The 16,588-nt window shown below is 50.4% G+C and overlaps 1 protein-coding gene across 12 annotated transcripts in view; it reads left to right on the forward strand.

Moving 5' to 3' along the window:
• LOC104680547 (disks large-associated protein 4) overlaps window positions 1–16,588 on the forward strand; it is a 73,677-nt gene that overhangs the window by 28,911 nt on the left and 28,178 nt on the right. For 5 of the 12 annotated variants that reach the window (XM_030914583.1, XM_010386577.2, XM_030914581.1 and 2 more), the window contains 3 exons: window positions 6,366–6,727; window positions 9,232–9,320; window positions 9,843–10,255. In XM_030914583.1, coding sequence (XP_030770443.1) covers window positions 9,865–10,255 — 391 coding nt within the window. In that variant the 5' untranslated portion in view covers window positions 6,366–6,727; window positions 9,232–9,320; window positions 9,843–9,864. Of the gene's footprint in view, window positions 1–1,984; window positions 2,109–6,365; window positions 6,728–7,107; window positions 9,321–9,842; window positions 10,256–16,588 lie in introns of those variants that run through there. The other 7 variants (XM_030914587.1, XM_030914586.1, XM_030914585.1 and 4 more) reach the window with 5 other exon arrangements.

Raw genomic sequence — 16,588 nt, forward strand, 5'->3', positions numbered from 1 at the left:
AATTGCTTAAACCTGGGAGGTGGAGGGTGCAGTGAGCCGAGATCTCGGCTCACTGCACTCCAGCCTGGGTGACAGAACAAGACTCCGTCTCAAAAAAAAAAAAAAAAATGGAGAAACAAATTCATTCTGACCTGATAAATACAGTTTGGATGATAAAATCTTGAGGTAGAAGACAGAAATAATGAGATAAGGAAGCTTCTCTAGAAAAAGCAAAGACTTAGGTGCTGGGAGGCAGAGAGGCTGGGCTAGATATGTGGGGCTGGGAGCAGGCTGCACAGAGGATGCATCGTACAACTGGCTTGTGTCTGGGCTGTGGCATGAGGGACCTGCATGGCTGAGAGGGGGTTGGGAGAGGCAAGCATGCAGCCCACGGGACGGGGATGGGTGGTTTCGTGTGCTGTGGTTTAGGGGCCGGCAGGATGACAGGAAGCATGGAGGACAGGGGAAGGGGGCTCCAGCAAAAACCCATGCCCATGTAAAGGCTTGGACGCACGGAGGTGTGCTGTGTTTGGGAATGGTGCACTGTGCATTTGGTTCTCTGAAGCTGGAAGGGGGCGGTATGCTTAGGGGGTGAGAGGATCATGAGATGAAGCTGCCGAGATGGATGGGCAGGGACCAAGCAGAAAGGGCTCAGGTTTGGGAGGGGCCCTAGAACCTTGGATACTAAAGTGTTGGGAGCCTTTGCTGTATGGCCAAATAATCTGGGTTTTTTGCAACTGAGGGTTTTTGTAGTGATAATGAGGTTTATTTTCTCTTTCAACAAATTATTGAGAACCTTTGTGCTTGAGGCATAACCCCATTCCTAGCATGTGGCATGATTTGGCAGGACAGAGTTCCCTCAATTGCCCCAGGCCTGTAGCTGTCAGGTGACTCCTCCAAGCCCATGGACTGATGTGGTCAGTGCTCTGATGGAGATTCCCAGGTGGAAGAAGAGAGGGCAGTCAGGGGAGGCTCTCAGAGGAAGAAATTCTGAAACTTGTGAGTAGCTGAGGGAAGCCTTCCAGGCAAAAGAACAGTATGTGTGAAGGCCCCAGCAGGGGAGGAAGTGGCCGGGGTGAGGTATTGGAAGAGGTGGGGGCGAGGTATTTCCTCACTATATTTCCTGCATTCACACACTTGAAATGAGAGCTCTCCTGTACAAGGTTAGGTCCCATCTCCCTGCTCCAGGGGGGCAATACTCAGAGCAGAGGGGTGCCTGCCCCCCAGGGAGCCCCTGAAGCCCCCACATCTTGTATGCTAGTCAACACCACTTATCTGACTGTGGCCTCAGGAGACATAGAGGATCCAAGATAAGCTCACTTTCCTCTTATCAAATCAGGCCTGGACTTGCTTTCTGGCTGGGTCACCTTTCCCTCTGATAACTGGCTGCCTAGGCCAGAGCTCAGGGCTTCTGAGGGTGCTTAGTAGAACTGTGAGCCCAGCAGCTCTGAGAGTGAGGCTGGAGGGTCAATCCTTTGTCCAGACCCTGGCTGTGGGCGGTCCTATTGTCTTACATGGGGAAGAAGGTGTGCCTCTTCCCCACCAGACCCCCGTGAATGCTGCATGGACACTCTTCATGGACAGTGTCATCCCTACCCCACAGATGGGAACAAGGACTCTGGTGTCACAAAGCCTAAGCTAGGCTTAATGCCCAGTTCTTGCTCCCCTGTACTAACTGCTGCCCTCCTAAGGGAGATATATACCCCTTTAAACATTTTGAGCAAATTGAGGTTGGCTTCAGTTTTCTAATCTAGGGCAAAAAACCCCATTTGTTTGGAACTTTAGGCCAAACAAATGCATTCCTTTCCTGAAATCCTCAATGAGTTAGTCCTGTCTCTGCTGGGCACTGGTGGCCATAGATTTCAAGAACTGCTCTAAACGAACGTCCAGGTCTTAGGGGAAATTGTTCCTGGGCCAGTCGGAGAACCAGACCAGACTCCCTGCCAGTGGCTGGGGAGTGGTAGAAATTTGGCTTGCCTCCTATCCCCACCCTGTCCACAGGCCCAGTTGCCTCTGTACCAGAAATGAGGAGTCATGCCAAGCCTAGGCCTGGCCCAGCCTTAGCTTCTGCAATGCAACCTACGTAATCACGCCCTTTTTACAAGGAGGAAACTGGGACCATACAACAGGTCAGTGACAGAGCTGGGACCTGAACTCAGGCTAGTCTGGTTCCACACTGCCCCCTGGCTTCTGAACCCGTACCACCACCAAAATGATTCAAATTAGAGAATTTCAGGCATCTGTGGAGAGGGCATTCACAGAGGGGATCTTCCCTGCAGTCACAGTGATGGGAGGCTCCAAACCCATCCTTGAGGGAAAGGATGAATGGGACAGTGCTTTGAGTTTGTCAAGGGCTGTGTGAATACAGTATGCTGTGACCTAGTGAGAATCCTTCCCACCCTGGCTTCTGGGACAGATGAGAGTACTGAGAAGTCCAGAGGGCAAGCAGGAGCCTGGAAGCCAGGCCTCGGCCTCAGCCTCAGTCAAGGCCCTTTCTACTCCCACAGTCAGATTTTGGTTTGGTGTACCCCTGCAGACTGGTCCCAGGGCCCAGCAGGATGCTGTAGGGGTATGGTGATGAGTGAAGGCCCCAAACACCTGCAGCCCAGCCCAGCGACGAGGGGCCCAAGGCCTGGAGAGCAGAGTGAGGGGGCTGTGCCATGGAGCAGATGCGGCTGCTGCTTACTCCTGCAATCTGAGCAAGTTGTCTAACCTTCCTGAGCTTCACGTACCCCACCTGCAAAGTGGGCATAATCATGATCTCTACCTCACAGGCACTGAGGCTTACATTACAAAGCCGCAAAGCTGCTGAGCACAGCTTAGTAAATGACCCAGCTTTTGGCCCACAGCCTGTGCCTTGTGGCCAGCTGAACGCAGGCGCTCCTGTTCGCTGAGCAGGCCTGTCCCCCCTCTCGCAGGATGTTGTGTTAGAGGGCCATACTCCTTTTGACCTGAGCCCTGCCTCCTGCCTCCCTGCTGCCTTTCTTCTGGCCCAGACAGGTGGCTGTCCTTCTGCCTGCACACTGCTGTTTGGTTGGTAACCAGAGATGCAGGTGTCTGGGGGATCCCTGAGTTTTCTCAAGGCCTGAGCAGGACTGGGACATTTCGAACAGATGAGTAGGAAGTGAGTGCTCCTGGCTTGGAACTCAGAGCACTTTGTCCGCCTCTGGACTAGGCTGGGCACAAGGCACAGCATCCAGTTCCCTGGGCTTAACATCGTGGCATGTGTTACTTTCAAATAACTCACTGCAGAGCTGTTTCTCTGCTGATGAGGGCTCCTGGCTTTCCTGGAATCCAGTACAAGGCCTTGGTTCCATAGATGTCTATTGGATGAACAGATGGATTATTTTAAATTAAATTTTTAGGCCGGGCACTGTGGCTCAAGCCTGTAATCCCAGCACTTTGGGAGGCCGAGACGGGCGGATCACGAGGTCAGGAGATCGAGACCATCCTGGCTAACATGGTGAAACCCCGTCTCTACTAAAAAATATAAAAAACTAGCCGGGCGAGGTGGCGGGCGCCTGTAGTCCCAGCTACTCGGGAGGCTGAGGCAGGAGAATGGCGGGAACCCAGGAGGCGGAGCTTGCAGTGAGCTGAGATCCGGCCACTGCACTCCAGCCTGGGCGATAGAGCGAGACTCCGCCTCAAAAAAAAAAAATACAAAAAAAAATACAAAAAACTAGCCGGGCGAAGTGGCAGGCGCCTGTAGTCCCAGCTACTCGGGAGGCTGAGGCAGGAGAATGGCGTGAACCCGGGAGGCGGAGCTTGCAGTGAGCTGAGATCTGGCCACTGCACTCCAGCCTGGGCGACAGAACAAGACTCCGTCTCAAAAAAAAAAAAAAATTAGGGCCGGGCGCGGTGGCTCAAGCCTGTAATCCCAGCACTTTGGGAGGCCGAGACGGGCGGATCACGAGGTCAGGAGATCGAGACCATCCTGGCTAATACGCTGAAACCCCGTCTCTACTAAAAAATACAAAAAAACTAGCCGGGCGACGAGGCGGGCGCCTGTAGTCCCAGCTACTCGGGAGGCTGAGACAGGAGAATGGCGTGAACCTGGGAGGCGGAGCTTGCAGTGAGCTGAGAGCCGGCCACAGCACTCCAGCCTGGGCGGCAGAGCAAGACTCCGTCTCAAAAAAAAAAAAAAAAAAAAAAATTAAATTTTTAATTTTTAGACAATTGTAGATTCACATGCAGTTGTAAAAATAATACAGAGGGGTTCTTCGTACCCTTTACTCAATTTCCCTCAATAGTAAGATCTTGCAAAATTGTAATACATTCTCACATCCAGAATGTCAATAGATACAATCTACCCACCTTATTCAGATTTCCCCAGTTCCACTTGTGTTCACTTATGTGTGTGTTAGTGCTGTGCAATTTTATCACATGCATGCATTCATGTAACCATCCCCACACTCGATACAGAACTATTCTATCACTTCATACAAGGGTCCCTGTTGTTACCCTTTTATAGCCACACCTACTTCCCTCCTGCCCTCCCCTTCACCCTCTCCCTAGTGACCTCCTCTGCCCTAGCCCCTGGCAACTACTAATCTGTTCTCTATAATTAGGTCACTTCAAGAATGTTATAGGCCAGGCACAGTGGCTCACACCTATAATCCTAGCATTTTGGGAGACTGAGGCAGGAGGATCCCTTGAGTCCAGGAATTTGAGACCAACCTGGGCAACATAGTGAGACCCCATCTCTACCAAAACTTTTTTTTTTTTTTTTTTGAGACGTAGTTTCGCTCTTATTGCCTAGGCTGGAGTGCAATGGCATGATCTCGGCTCACTGCAACTTCTGCCTCAGTCTCCCGAGTAGCTGGGATTACAGGTGTGCACCACCATGCCCTGCTGCATGTTTAGTTTTATAAGAAAATGCCAATGTGTTTTCCATGACAGTAGTATCACTGTTTCTCCACATTCTTAATAGCATTTGATGTTGTCACTTTTTAGCCATTCTGGTAGGTTATGTGATAGTATCTCATAGTGGCAGATGGGTGGTTTCTGCAGTCCTCTGTCCACAGCTCCTATGATACTGGGCCTTGTTTTTTGAGTTTCCTCTGGGTTATCACCATCACCATGATTATAGCCCCTTGAAGGCAGGGCTTATCTGGCTTGTGGGCCCAGACCAGGGTAGGGGCTTGTTTCGGTTCTCACAGGGCAACAGGCAGCTGGAGTTAAGGTGCTGAGAAAGGCACTGGATCCAACCTCACCCTCCTAGCAAGTAGCCACTGTTGGAAAAGCACTTTCTATTGCCAACAGAGTTCATCGTCTGAGAAGCAAGCAGTGGGCCTTTGGTGTTTTGGGCCCCTGCTGTGGGTCAGCCCCTGGCTGGGATCGGGGTGAGATTCAGAGATGGCTCAGGTTCCTACCCATGGCAGGGCCTGGCTCTGGGAATCTCAGTGGAGAACAGGGAGTTGGACCAGTGGAGAACAGGGAGGCAGACCAGTGTACAGGGTTTCCCATAAGGAGGAAGAGGTGGGGTAGGAATGGCAAGATAGGGGAGGGGGTTAGCTGGACCCTGAAGGATGTGTTTTGTGTGTGTGTGTGTGTGTGTGTGTGTGTTTGTTTTGAGATGGAGTTTCGCTCTTGTTCCCCAGGCTGGAGGGCAATGATGCAACCTCGGCTCACTGCAACCTTCGCCTCCCGGGTTCAAGCAGTTCTCCTGCCTCAGCATTCCGAGTAGCTGGGATTACAGGCATGTGCCACCACGCCCAGCTAATTTTCTATATTTAGTAGAGACGGGGTTTCTCCATGCTGGTCAGGCTGGTCTCGAACTCCTGATCTCAGGTGATCTGCCCGCTTCAGCCTCCCAAAGTGCTGGGATTACAGGCGTGAGGCACCGTGCCCGGCTGGATGTGTTCATTTTTGACCAGATGGAGAGGGGCATCCAAGCAGAGGGAATAAGGGAGAGGGAAGGTGGTGTGGAAGGAAAAGACCAGGGGGAGCACTGAGTCTCTCAGTGACCTTGAAGATAGCAAGGTTAACCATTCCTTAGCTGTTTTGACATCTGCTCGGTTGTCACCACCTCCCCACGACACGGGTCAGGGTCTGTCAGAGCCTTGTGGCCCCACACACTTCACCTAGCACATGCCCCTGCTGGGTAATAAAGTTTGTGTGTGACTGACGTGGGGGATATCTTTGTCCAGTGGTGGCATCCCCTCAAGACTTTGTCTCGAATGAGGGTAGGTAGGGCCTGTGTGTGTCTGTCTTGGTCGTTGCTATCTTGACCCTTATTCTCCCTGCTCCAGAAATCCTTGCGGACAGAATGGCTAAGGCCAGAACTAGGGCCAAGTCAGGCAGGGCTTCTGCACTGGAAGGGGCTTGAGAGGGTTGGGGGCTTCACCATCTCACCTCTCCCCTGCCCTTCTCTCGTCCATCTGCAGGTTCCTCATGCCTAGTGGCGTATAAGAAGACCCCGCCACCGGTCCCTCCACGCACCACTTCAAAGCCGTTCATCTCAGTCACAGTCCAGAGCAGTACTGAGTCTGCCCAGGACACCTACCTGGACAGCCAGGACCACAAGAGTGAGGTGACTAGCCAGTCGGGCCTGAGCAACTCATCGGACAGCCTGGACAGCAGTACCCGACCGCCCAGCGTGACACGCGGTGGAGTCGTCCCAGCCCCTGAAGCCGCAGAGCCACCCCCAAAACATGCGTCTCTGAAAAGTGAACAAGGGACGCTGACCAGCTCTGAGTCCCACGCCGAGGCCACCCCCAAAAGGAAACTGTCATCAATAGGAATACAAGTAGGGGCTCCTTTTGCACTGTGTGTCCTCAGCCCACTCCGTGCACCTGCCTGCGTGTAATTACATCTGGTGGAGGCCCACTAGGTCTCCTGGGAAAAGGTGGTTTGTCTCTCTATTTTGGGGGATCAGCCCCAAGTGGCCAAACCGAATTCCACCCATAGCCACGCCTCACTGGTATCTGCCCACACATGCCACTGGTCAGCAGCCGCGGGCATGTGTTTCTGCTTCTCCAGTGGGTTGTCCCAGTGAATGTAGTTACACTCAGCCAGCCATCTCCTGTCCACTGTTTGCCTGTCCACTGTCTGTCTGTCCACTCCACCCTTTGCCCTGCCAGCTGGCCCGTGGGAGGCGGGACTGGCCTAACAGTTCTCTAATCCAAGGTCAGCTCGGGTGCGGAGGCCATAGCCCCGCTTGGCAGCAGGAGCAGCATGGAGCATAGACGCTGATGGGCCAGGGGCCCAGGACCCAGGGCCCTTGAGCCATGGGGGTTGCTCGAGGGGAACTTTGCCCAGAGCCCTCTCGGGCCTTGGGGACAGGTAGGTGGCTTGAGGGACCAGGCTCATGTCATTGAGAAAGGTGATACCCGTCTCAATGCCTCCCTCCATGGGATAGGGTCCAGGCGATGATTCCCCCAGGGCTAGGTGGCCAAAGTCAGCAGGCCCTCCATAGTCACGGCACACAGCAGGGCAGGTGTGCCAGCTTCCCCTCCACTACTTCATTGCACTCCTGCATGCACCTGATATCAATAATCTGTCTTGTTTGCTGAGCTGGGGAAACTTGGGCCCTGCCTTGTAGTTTTTAAGAGTTTCTCTAAATCCAGATTGAGTGGACTCTCCCTGCCCTGGCTGGAGCTGCAGACCAAACTAGGGCACATTCAGGGCCGTGAGGAAGGGGCAGCTACAGTGGGTGAGGGTGAGCAGGGAGACAGGCCCCCTCCAAGCCCAGGGGGTGAGTCAGGGAGGATGAGGCGTTGTGTGTTGTGGCACAGGCGGCAGGGGACTCCTCCAGCCACCCGTGAGCAATTGGATGTGGCCCAGCTGATAACAAAGCACTGAAATGCAGGAGCATGGGACACAAAGTGGAGCTTGAATGGAACAGAGAAGGCTTACTGAGCAATTTCTTGCAGTTGCCTAGACTTGTTTCCACCAAGAGGCAGCTCTAGGCTTCTGATTCCCCACATATAAACAGGGAGAGAGTTGGCCAGGAGACTCTGCTATCTGTTTTCTGGGCTTCTTAGGTGTCCAGACTCTGCCCTGCAGGTGGGATTCTCAGAAACACAGAGAGTAGCCTGATCTTTGACCCTTTGTCCTGACCACCCATATCTTTGGGCAGCCCCACCCTCTTTTTGGCCAAACCAGATGCTCTTCCCGGAAAGCCTAAGAGTTAGGACTACCCTTGATTCCTTTCACCCAGAAAATGACACCGGGATAAAGACTCTCTTAGGCCTGTCCTGGGCATCCTTTCCCTGGATTCACCCCAGCCCCATTCTTGCTTTCGTTGCAGCTCCTTGGAGATCCAGTGATGCTGCATTCCTTGAGCCGGCTTTTGCCGAGGGGAAATGTGGCTGCATCCCTGTCCCAGAAAGCTTCCCTGGCCCCTACTTCTCTCCACAAGGCCAAGAGACTGAAGAGTCCCCAGTTTCTGAGGATGCCCTGAACCCTTTGGTGCCTCATGCCCTAGGCTGAGTGTGGGTTCTCCCTCATTCTTGAGTGATGATAGGAAAGCTGGCCTGGCTGCCCTACGGCCCGGCACCTTTGTCCCAGAGAAGAAAGGCAGGCGCAGGGCATCACTGTTGTCCTGTTCCTTCCACTTCACAGGAGTGGAGGGAGTGACAGCTTTCCACTTGGCCCTGACCCCAGTCCTTCCTACTGCTCCCCAGGGCTACCCAGTGCTAAAGGTAACCTCAGCCAAGTATGAATAATGCCCAGGGACTTCGGTGGCTCCTGTCTGGGTGGCAGTTTCTGAATCTAGAACTGCTGTCCAGGGTTTGCCCTTAGTGCAGGCACCTCTGGCCTGCCCTCCAGGCTTCCACCACAGGGTTTGGGGAATGATCTTTGCCTCAAGACAGCCGCCAGCTTCAACTACACCAGATAACGGCTGTGGCTTTGTGTGTGTGTGTGTTTTCTTTCTCTTTCGTCGTCCTTTTTTTTTCTCTCTGATGCGTGTGAAGGAGAGGACTAGAAGGAACGGTTCCCACCTCTCGGAGGACAACGGACCCAAAGCGATCGATGTGATGGCACCCTCCTCAGAGTAGGGAAAGCCAGTCATCTCCACCCCATCCCACCTCCCATCCACCTGCCCGCCCGCCTCCACGCGAATGAGCAGTGCCCGGCTTAACCTGGTCCGGCCTCGGGCCCACGTGCAGTGTCCGCATGCCTCGTGTCTGTCTGTCCACACGTCCGTTTGCGTCGTCCCACTAATGTGAATTTCAGCAGCAAGTGTGGTGTTTGTTTTTTATTTTTGTCTTTGTCTCCGTGCCGTTGCTGTCGTTGTCCTTCAATAAGGTTGACTGCATTCAGCCAGTGCCAAAAGAGGAGCCCAGTCCCGCTACCAAATTCCAGTCCATCGGGGTTCAGGTAGAGGACGACTGGCGGTAAGTCGGACAGAGATGGCGGCTGCTTCTCCCCTCTCCTCTCCCTCCCTCCGCTCTCACCTCTCCTGCTCTCCCTAACCCACTTCTCCTTGCTGGATTTCTAATAACCAAGCTGGGTTTGGGTTGCGGGTGGTGGCCCACGCATGGGAGGCTGGGCAGGGGTGGGCGGGTGGACAGATGAGCACTTGCTCTGTGAGACCAGTCACCCACGGGGGCCACGGCTGGGCCGGGACATGGCCTCAGCTGCCCTGATGCTGGTGGTCTTCCTGGCCCCACTGCAGTAAACAGGCAACCTTATGACCTTGTCCTCGTGTGTGTGTGCGTGTGGGCTTGGGCGGGATGGGGCAAGGGCTGAGCCAAGAATGAGATGGGGGCTGTGGGACCCGCTTCAGGCGCATGGTGAGCAGATGATGCATCCGTTTCTCTGTCTCCCGTGTGTCCGGGTCAAGGCGGCCTCTGGTCTCTGGCCGTCTTGGTGACTCACTCCTTCCTGTCCCCACCCCATCCACCCCCTACCCACAGAAGCAGCGTCCCCTCTCACAGTATGTCCTCCCGACGGGACACAGACTCGGATACCCAGGATGCCAATGACTCAAGCTGTAAGTCATCTGAGAGGAGCCTCCCGGACTGTACCCCTCACCCCAACTCCATCAGCGTCGATGCCGGTCCCCGGCAGGCCCCCAAGATTGCCCAGATCAAGCGCAACCTCTCCTATGGAGACAACAGCGATCCTGCCCTAGAGGTGTCCTCGCTGCCCCCACCCGACCCCTGGCTTGAGACCTCCTCCAGCTCCCCAGCAGAGCCAGCACAGCCAGGGGCCTGCCGCCGAGACGGCTACTGGTTCCTAAAGCTGCTGCAGGCAGAAACGGAGCGACTAGAAGGCTGGTGCTGCCAGATGGACAAGGAGACCAAAGAGAACAACCTCTCTGAAGAAGGTAGGTGCCACACGGATGGTCCTTGGGCAAGGGTAGAAGGTGTTCGCAGCTGGTTCTCCAGCTGGTGGCCAGCAGCTTCTGAACTGAGTGGGGAGGTCTCTTAGGTTCTCTTCTTGGACTAGTTTTTGAGCTCCTTCTTACTTTCTTCGCATTCTTCCGTCCATCCACCTATTGAACCAAACCTCTTTTCAGAAACGGTTGCTGGTGATAGCTGCTTGTTGTGCAGGCTGTGAGGTCACCCACACCTGGGTTTGAATCCCAGCTCCTCCCTTAGTAGTGAAGTAACCTTGGTCAGGTTACTCTGAGCCCCCATTTCCTCATCTGTAAAATGGAGATAATCCTCTGCTCACTATGTGAGCATGTTGTAAGGGTTGAATATGGTCGTGCATGTAAAGGGCCTGACACAGAGAAAAGTGGGAGCCTAATTATGCCTTCAAGAACTTCCTTTTTTTTTTTTTTTTGAGATGGCGTGTTGCTCTTGTCACCCAGGCTGGAGTGGTGCAGTGCCACGATCTCAGCTCACTGCAACCTCTGCCTCCCAAGTTCAAGCAGTTCTCCTGCCTCAGCCTCCTGAGTAGCTGGGACTACAGGCACGTGCCACTACACCCGGCTGACTTGTATTTTTAGTAGAGATGGGGTTTCACCATGTTAGCCAGGCTGGTCTTGAACTCCTGATCTCAGGTGATCCACCCGCCTCTGCCTCCCAGAGTGCTGGGATTACAGGCGTGAGCCACCACACTCAGCCAACAGCTTCTTACTGAGTGCTTCCTGTGTGCCAAGCACCAGGGATCCAACTGGGTCTCAACAGGGCATGAAGAAGTTATGCTTTTATTTCCCACTTATGTTTCTACCAATATCATGCCAATTTCCAAAAATTCCTTTGAGAAGTTAGTTCAAGAAAGTGCTAGACATGTGTACGGAACTTAGATTCAAAGGTGGTTGAAGGGGGATTGGGTGGTGGAAGGGAGATCCTGGGAAGCTCCAAGCTGTTGACCTGCACCCACCTGGTTCACCTGAGGTTCTGGTTCCCATTGAGCTACTCCTCCACACTCAGGAAGGACAGGTCTTCAGAGTGTCCAAATGGTGTTGACCCACATCCCATACACGATGGAGGGGCCCTGAGGACAGCAGCCTTTGATGATGCAGAAAGCTCATCAGAGTCATTGTTTTCACTGTCCTCTAGGCCAATTCCCAGCTTTGATGTCACACCCACTAGTGCAGGGGAAGTGTTGTGAGGAAAGTACCTAGTAACTTTTTACAAGAAAAGTATTTTAAAAAATCAAAACAGAGACAGGCATCAGAGAGCATTAAAAGTCTTCTAAGAGAAGGCTGGGCGTGGTAGCTCATGCCTGTAATCCCAGCACTTCGGGAGGCTGAGGCGGGCGGATCACGAGGTCAGGAGGTTGAGACTATTGTGGCTAACATGGTGAAACCCCATCTCTACTAAAAATACAAAAAATTAGCCGGGCGTGGTGGCAGGCGCCTGTAGTCCCAGCTACTCGGGAGGCTGAGGCAGGAGAATGGCATGAACCCAGGTGGCGGAGTTTGCAGTGAGTCAAGATCGGACCACTGCACTCCAGCCTGGGCGACAGAGCGAGACTTCATCTCAAAAAAAAAAAAAAAAAAAAAAAAAAAAAGTCTTCTAAGAGAAAACATCCAGCCCACCGCCCTACCTTTAGTTTTTACTAGCTATATATTCTGGTATTTGCCTTCATACATGTTTTTAAAAATGTGACTGATTACCTTATATTTCCTCTTTAAAATTAATCATCATTTCTATTAATTTCCTTTTACCATAGGCATAAATGAGTGTTTACCTCTCACACAACCTCTTTCCCCCACCCTCTGTATACATCACACTTTATGGTTAAATAGTAATCAGTGTTTCTGTTTACTGAGTGTGTAAATATTGTTTATTGCAGAACTTAACAGTATATTATTACTGCATTTTCTTCTTTTTACATTTTGTTTTTCCTAAAACAGTTTGTCCTGTTGCCACATTTAAAAAATACGCTCCATTTGCTAAATTTAAAAAAAATTTTTAAGAGACATGGCCTCACTGTGTCATCCAGGTTGGAAGTGCAGTGGCATAAGCATAGCTCACTGCAGCCTCAAACTCCTAGGCCAAAGTAATCCTCTCGCCTCAGCTTCCTGAGTAGCAAGGGTCTACCACAGAGTGCCACCATGCTCAGCTAATTTTTTAAATTTTTTTGTAGGGACAAGGTCTCCCTGTGTTGCCTAGGCTGGTCTCAAACTCCTGGGCTCAAGCCATCCTCCTAGGTTGACCTCCCAAAATGCTGGGATTATAGGCATGAGCCACTGCAGCCAGCCTACAAAACTTTTTTTTTGTTTGTTTTTTGAGATGGAGTCTCGCTCTTTTGCCCAGGCTGGAGTGCAGTGGCATGATCTCTGCTCACTGCAAGCTCCACCCACTGGGTTCACACCATTCTCCTGCCTCAGCCTCCCGAGTAGCTGGGCCTACAGGCACCCGCCACCGCACCTGGCTAATTTTTTGTATTTTTAGTAGAGACAGGGTTTCACCGTATTAGCCAGGATGGTCTCGATCTCCTGACCTTGTGATCCGCCCACCTCAGCCTCCCAAAGTGCTGGGATTACAGGCATGAGCCACTGCACCTGGCCAAAACTTTTTTTTTTTTTAAAGAAAAATTAGCTGGTCATGATGGCACATGCCTGCAGTCCTCGCTAGTCTGGAGGCTAAGGCAGGAGGAACACTTGAGTCCGGGAGTTTGAGGCTGTGGTAAGCTATGATTGAGCCCTGCATTCCAGCCTGGGCAACAGAATGAGATCTTGTCTAGAGATCTTGTCTCAAAAAAAAAAAAAAAAAGGTGCCAGGCATGGTGGCTCATGCCTGTAATCCCAGTGCTTTGAGAGGCTAAGGTGGGCAGATCACTTGAGCCCAGGAGTTTGAGACCAGCCTGGGAAGCATAGTGAGACCTTACGTCTACAGAACATTTTTTAAAAATTAGCCGGGTGTGGTGGTGGCCACCTGCGGTCCCAGCTACTCAGGAGGCTGAGGTGGGAGGATTGCTTGAGCCCTGGAGGTTGAGGCTACAGTGAGCTGTGGCACCACTGCACTCCAGCTTGGGTGACAGAACGTGACCCTGTCTCAAAAAATAATAAAGAATATATTTATATGTAAATACAATTTCTGTATTTCTATACAAATATAAAAATGATATGAAGTTAAAAATAATTTTCCCTCAGAATCTTAAAAGACTCCATCTTTTTTTATTTTTATTTTTTTGAGACAGAGTCTCGCTCTGTCGCCCAGGCTGGAGTGCAGTGGCGTGATCTCAGCTCACTGCAACCTCCACCTCCTGGGTTCAAGTGATTCTCCTGCCTCAGCCTCCCGAGTAGCTGGGATTACAGGTGTGCACCACCATGCCTGGCTAATTTTTTGTATTTTTAGTAGAGATGGGGTTTCACCGTGTTGGCCAGGCTGGTCTCGAACTCCTGACCTCAGATAATCCACCTGGCTCTGCCTCCCAGAATGCTGAGATTACAGCCGTGAGCCACTGTGCCTGGCCACCTTGTATTAATTTTTAAAAGTAATTTTCTCACTTCTATTTGTTCTGTTGTCTGGCTCTGGAATTTCTGTCAGTCAGTTGCTGTACCTGCTGAGTGGATCCTCAGGCTTTCACCTTTTCTTCCTTATGTCTTTTTGTTGGACTTTCTGGAAGGTTTTCTTTTTCTTTTCTCTTTTTCTTCTGCCCTATAATGGCTTTACTGAGATATAATTCACATACCTCAAAATTCACCCTTTTAAAGTACACATTTAGTAAACTCACAATGGCACTTAAGTGTACTCACAGTGTGGTGCAACCATCACTACTGTTTAAGAACATGTTCTGGCCGGGCGCGGTGGCTCAAGCCTGTAATCCCAGCACTTTGGGAGGCCGAGACGGACGGATCACAAGGTCAGGAGATCGAGACCATCCTGGCTAACACGGTGAAACCCCATCTCTACTAAAAAATACAAAAAAAAAAAACTAGCTGGGCGAGGTGGCAGGCGCCTGTAGTCCCAGCTACTCGGGAGGCTGAGGCAGGAGAATGGCGTAAACCCGGGAGGCAGAGCTTGCAGTGAGCTGAGATCCGGCCACTGCACTCCAGCCTGGGTGACAGCGAGACTCCGTCTCAGAAAGAAAAAAAAAAGAACATGTTCATCGCCCCAAAAAGATGTTCTCTACTCATTAGGAGCCGCTCCTGCAGCCTTAGGCAACCTCTAATCTTTCTGTCTCTGTGAATTTGCCTATTCTGGACATTTTATATAAACAGAATAATACCATATATGGCCTTTTGTGTCTGGCTTTCACATGGCATGTTGAGATTCATCCATGTTGTAGCATATGCCAGTATTTCATTCCTTTTTGTTGCTGAATAATATTTCATTTCATACTACGTTTTATTTGTCCATTCTTCTGTTGATGGACATTTGGGTTGTTTGTACTTTTTGGCTGTTATGAATAATACTGCTAGAATATTCCTGTACAAGTTTTTGTATGGATGTATATTCATTTCTTTTGGAGTAGAAATGCTAGGTCAAACTGATATTTTTGTTTTCCTTTTTTTGTTGTAAAATAACATATAAAATTTACCTTTTAACTGTTTTTAAGTGTGCAATTCAATGGCATTAATTACATTCACAATATTGCTACCATCACAACTATCTATTTCCAAAACTTTTTCATCTAAAACATAAAATGTACCCATTAAACAGTAATTCCCCACTATCCTCTCTGGCTAGCCCCTGGTATCCTCTACTTGCTGTGTCTACAAATTTGCCTTATCCTTTTGTGTTTAGCATGTTTTCAAGGTTCATCCATGTTATAGCATGTATCAGAACTTCATTTTTGTGGCTGAGGAATATTCCATTATGTGTACAGTATATACCACATTTTGTTCATCTATTGCTGGGCACTTGGATTGTTTCCACCTTGTGGCTATTGTGAGTAATGCAGCTATGAAGATTGGCGTGTTTGAGTCCCTGTTTTTAATTCTTTGGGGAGTGAAATTGCTGAGTTATCTGGTAACTCTATGTTTAACTTTTTGAGGAACTGCTGAACTGTTTTCCATAGAAGCTATACGATTTTACATTCCCACCAGCAAAGCACGAAGGTTCCAGTTTCTCCACATCTTCACGAAAACTTATCTTCTGTCTTTTAAAAAAATTATAGCCTTCCTAACGGCTATGAAGTAGATGAAGTAGTATCTCATTATGATTTTGATTTGTATTTCCCTTATGACATTGAGCATCTTTTCATGTGTCTGTTGGTCATCTGTATGCCTTCTTGGAAGAAATGGCCAAGGCCTTCACCCATTTTTTAATTGGGTGGTTTGTCTTTTTGTTATTGAGTTGTAAGTCCTTTATATATTCTGGGTGCTGGACCCTCATCATATATATGATTTGCAGATACTTTCTCCCATTCTTTTCACTTTCCTCCTGGTGACTTTTGATGCATAAAGTTTCTTTTTTTTTTTTTGAGACAGAGTCTTGCTTTGTCGCCCAGACTGGAATGCAGTGACGCCGTCTTGGCTAACTGCAGCTTCCACCTGCTGGATTCAGGCAATTCTGCCTCAGCCTCCTGAGTAGCCATGTGCGTGCCACCATGCCTGGCTAATTTTTTGTATTTTTAGTAGAGACGGGGTTTCACCATGCTGGCCAGGCTGGTCTCGAACTCCTGACCTCATGATCTGCCTGCTTTGGCCTCACAAAGTGCTGGGATTACAGGTGTGAGCCACCACGCCTGGCTGACACACAAAGTTTCTTAGTTTTGATGAAATCCATTTTTTCCTTTTGTTGCTTGTGTCTCCACTTTTTTTTTTTTAATTATGAGCATATATTAATACAAATTTAAGATAAACAGTTGAGGCACTGAGAAGCTGACTGGCAGTTTTGTGTGGGCAGGGCTTGTTTTAAGTAGGCTTTCTATAGATCCCTTCTTAGAATAGTGGTTTTAGGCTGGGCGTGGTGGCTCATGCCTGTAATCCCAGCACCCCAGCACTTTTCGAGGCCGAGGCGAGAGTATCTCTTGAGCCCAGTAGTTCAAGACCAAGCCTCTTCAACATAGCAAGACCCCCTGGTTAATATAAAAATTAACCAGGCATGATGGCATGTGCCTGTTTTTCCAGCTATTCGGGAGGCTGACAAGCAGGGAGGATTGCTTGAGCCCAGGAGGTCGAGGCTGCAGTGAGCCAAGATTGGGCCACTATATTCCAGCCTGGGTGACAGAGTGAGACCCTGTCTCAAAAGGAAAAAATCATAAGAGAAAATATATTTACTGTTCATTAAGTAGAAGCGCATCGTCATAAAGG

Source organism: Rhinopithecus roxellana, chromosome 13 (assembly GCF_007565055.1).
Source record: "Rhinopithecus roxellana isolate Shanxi Qingling chromosome 13, ASM756505v1, whole genome shotgun sequence".
Lineage (NCBI taxonomy): Eukaryota > Metazoa > Chordata > Mammalia > Primates > Cercopithecidae > Rhinopithecus > Rhinopithecus roxellana.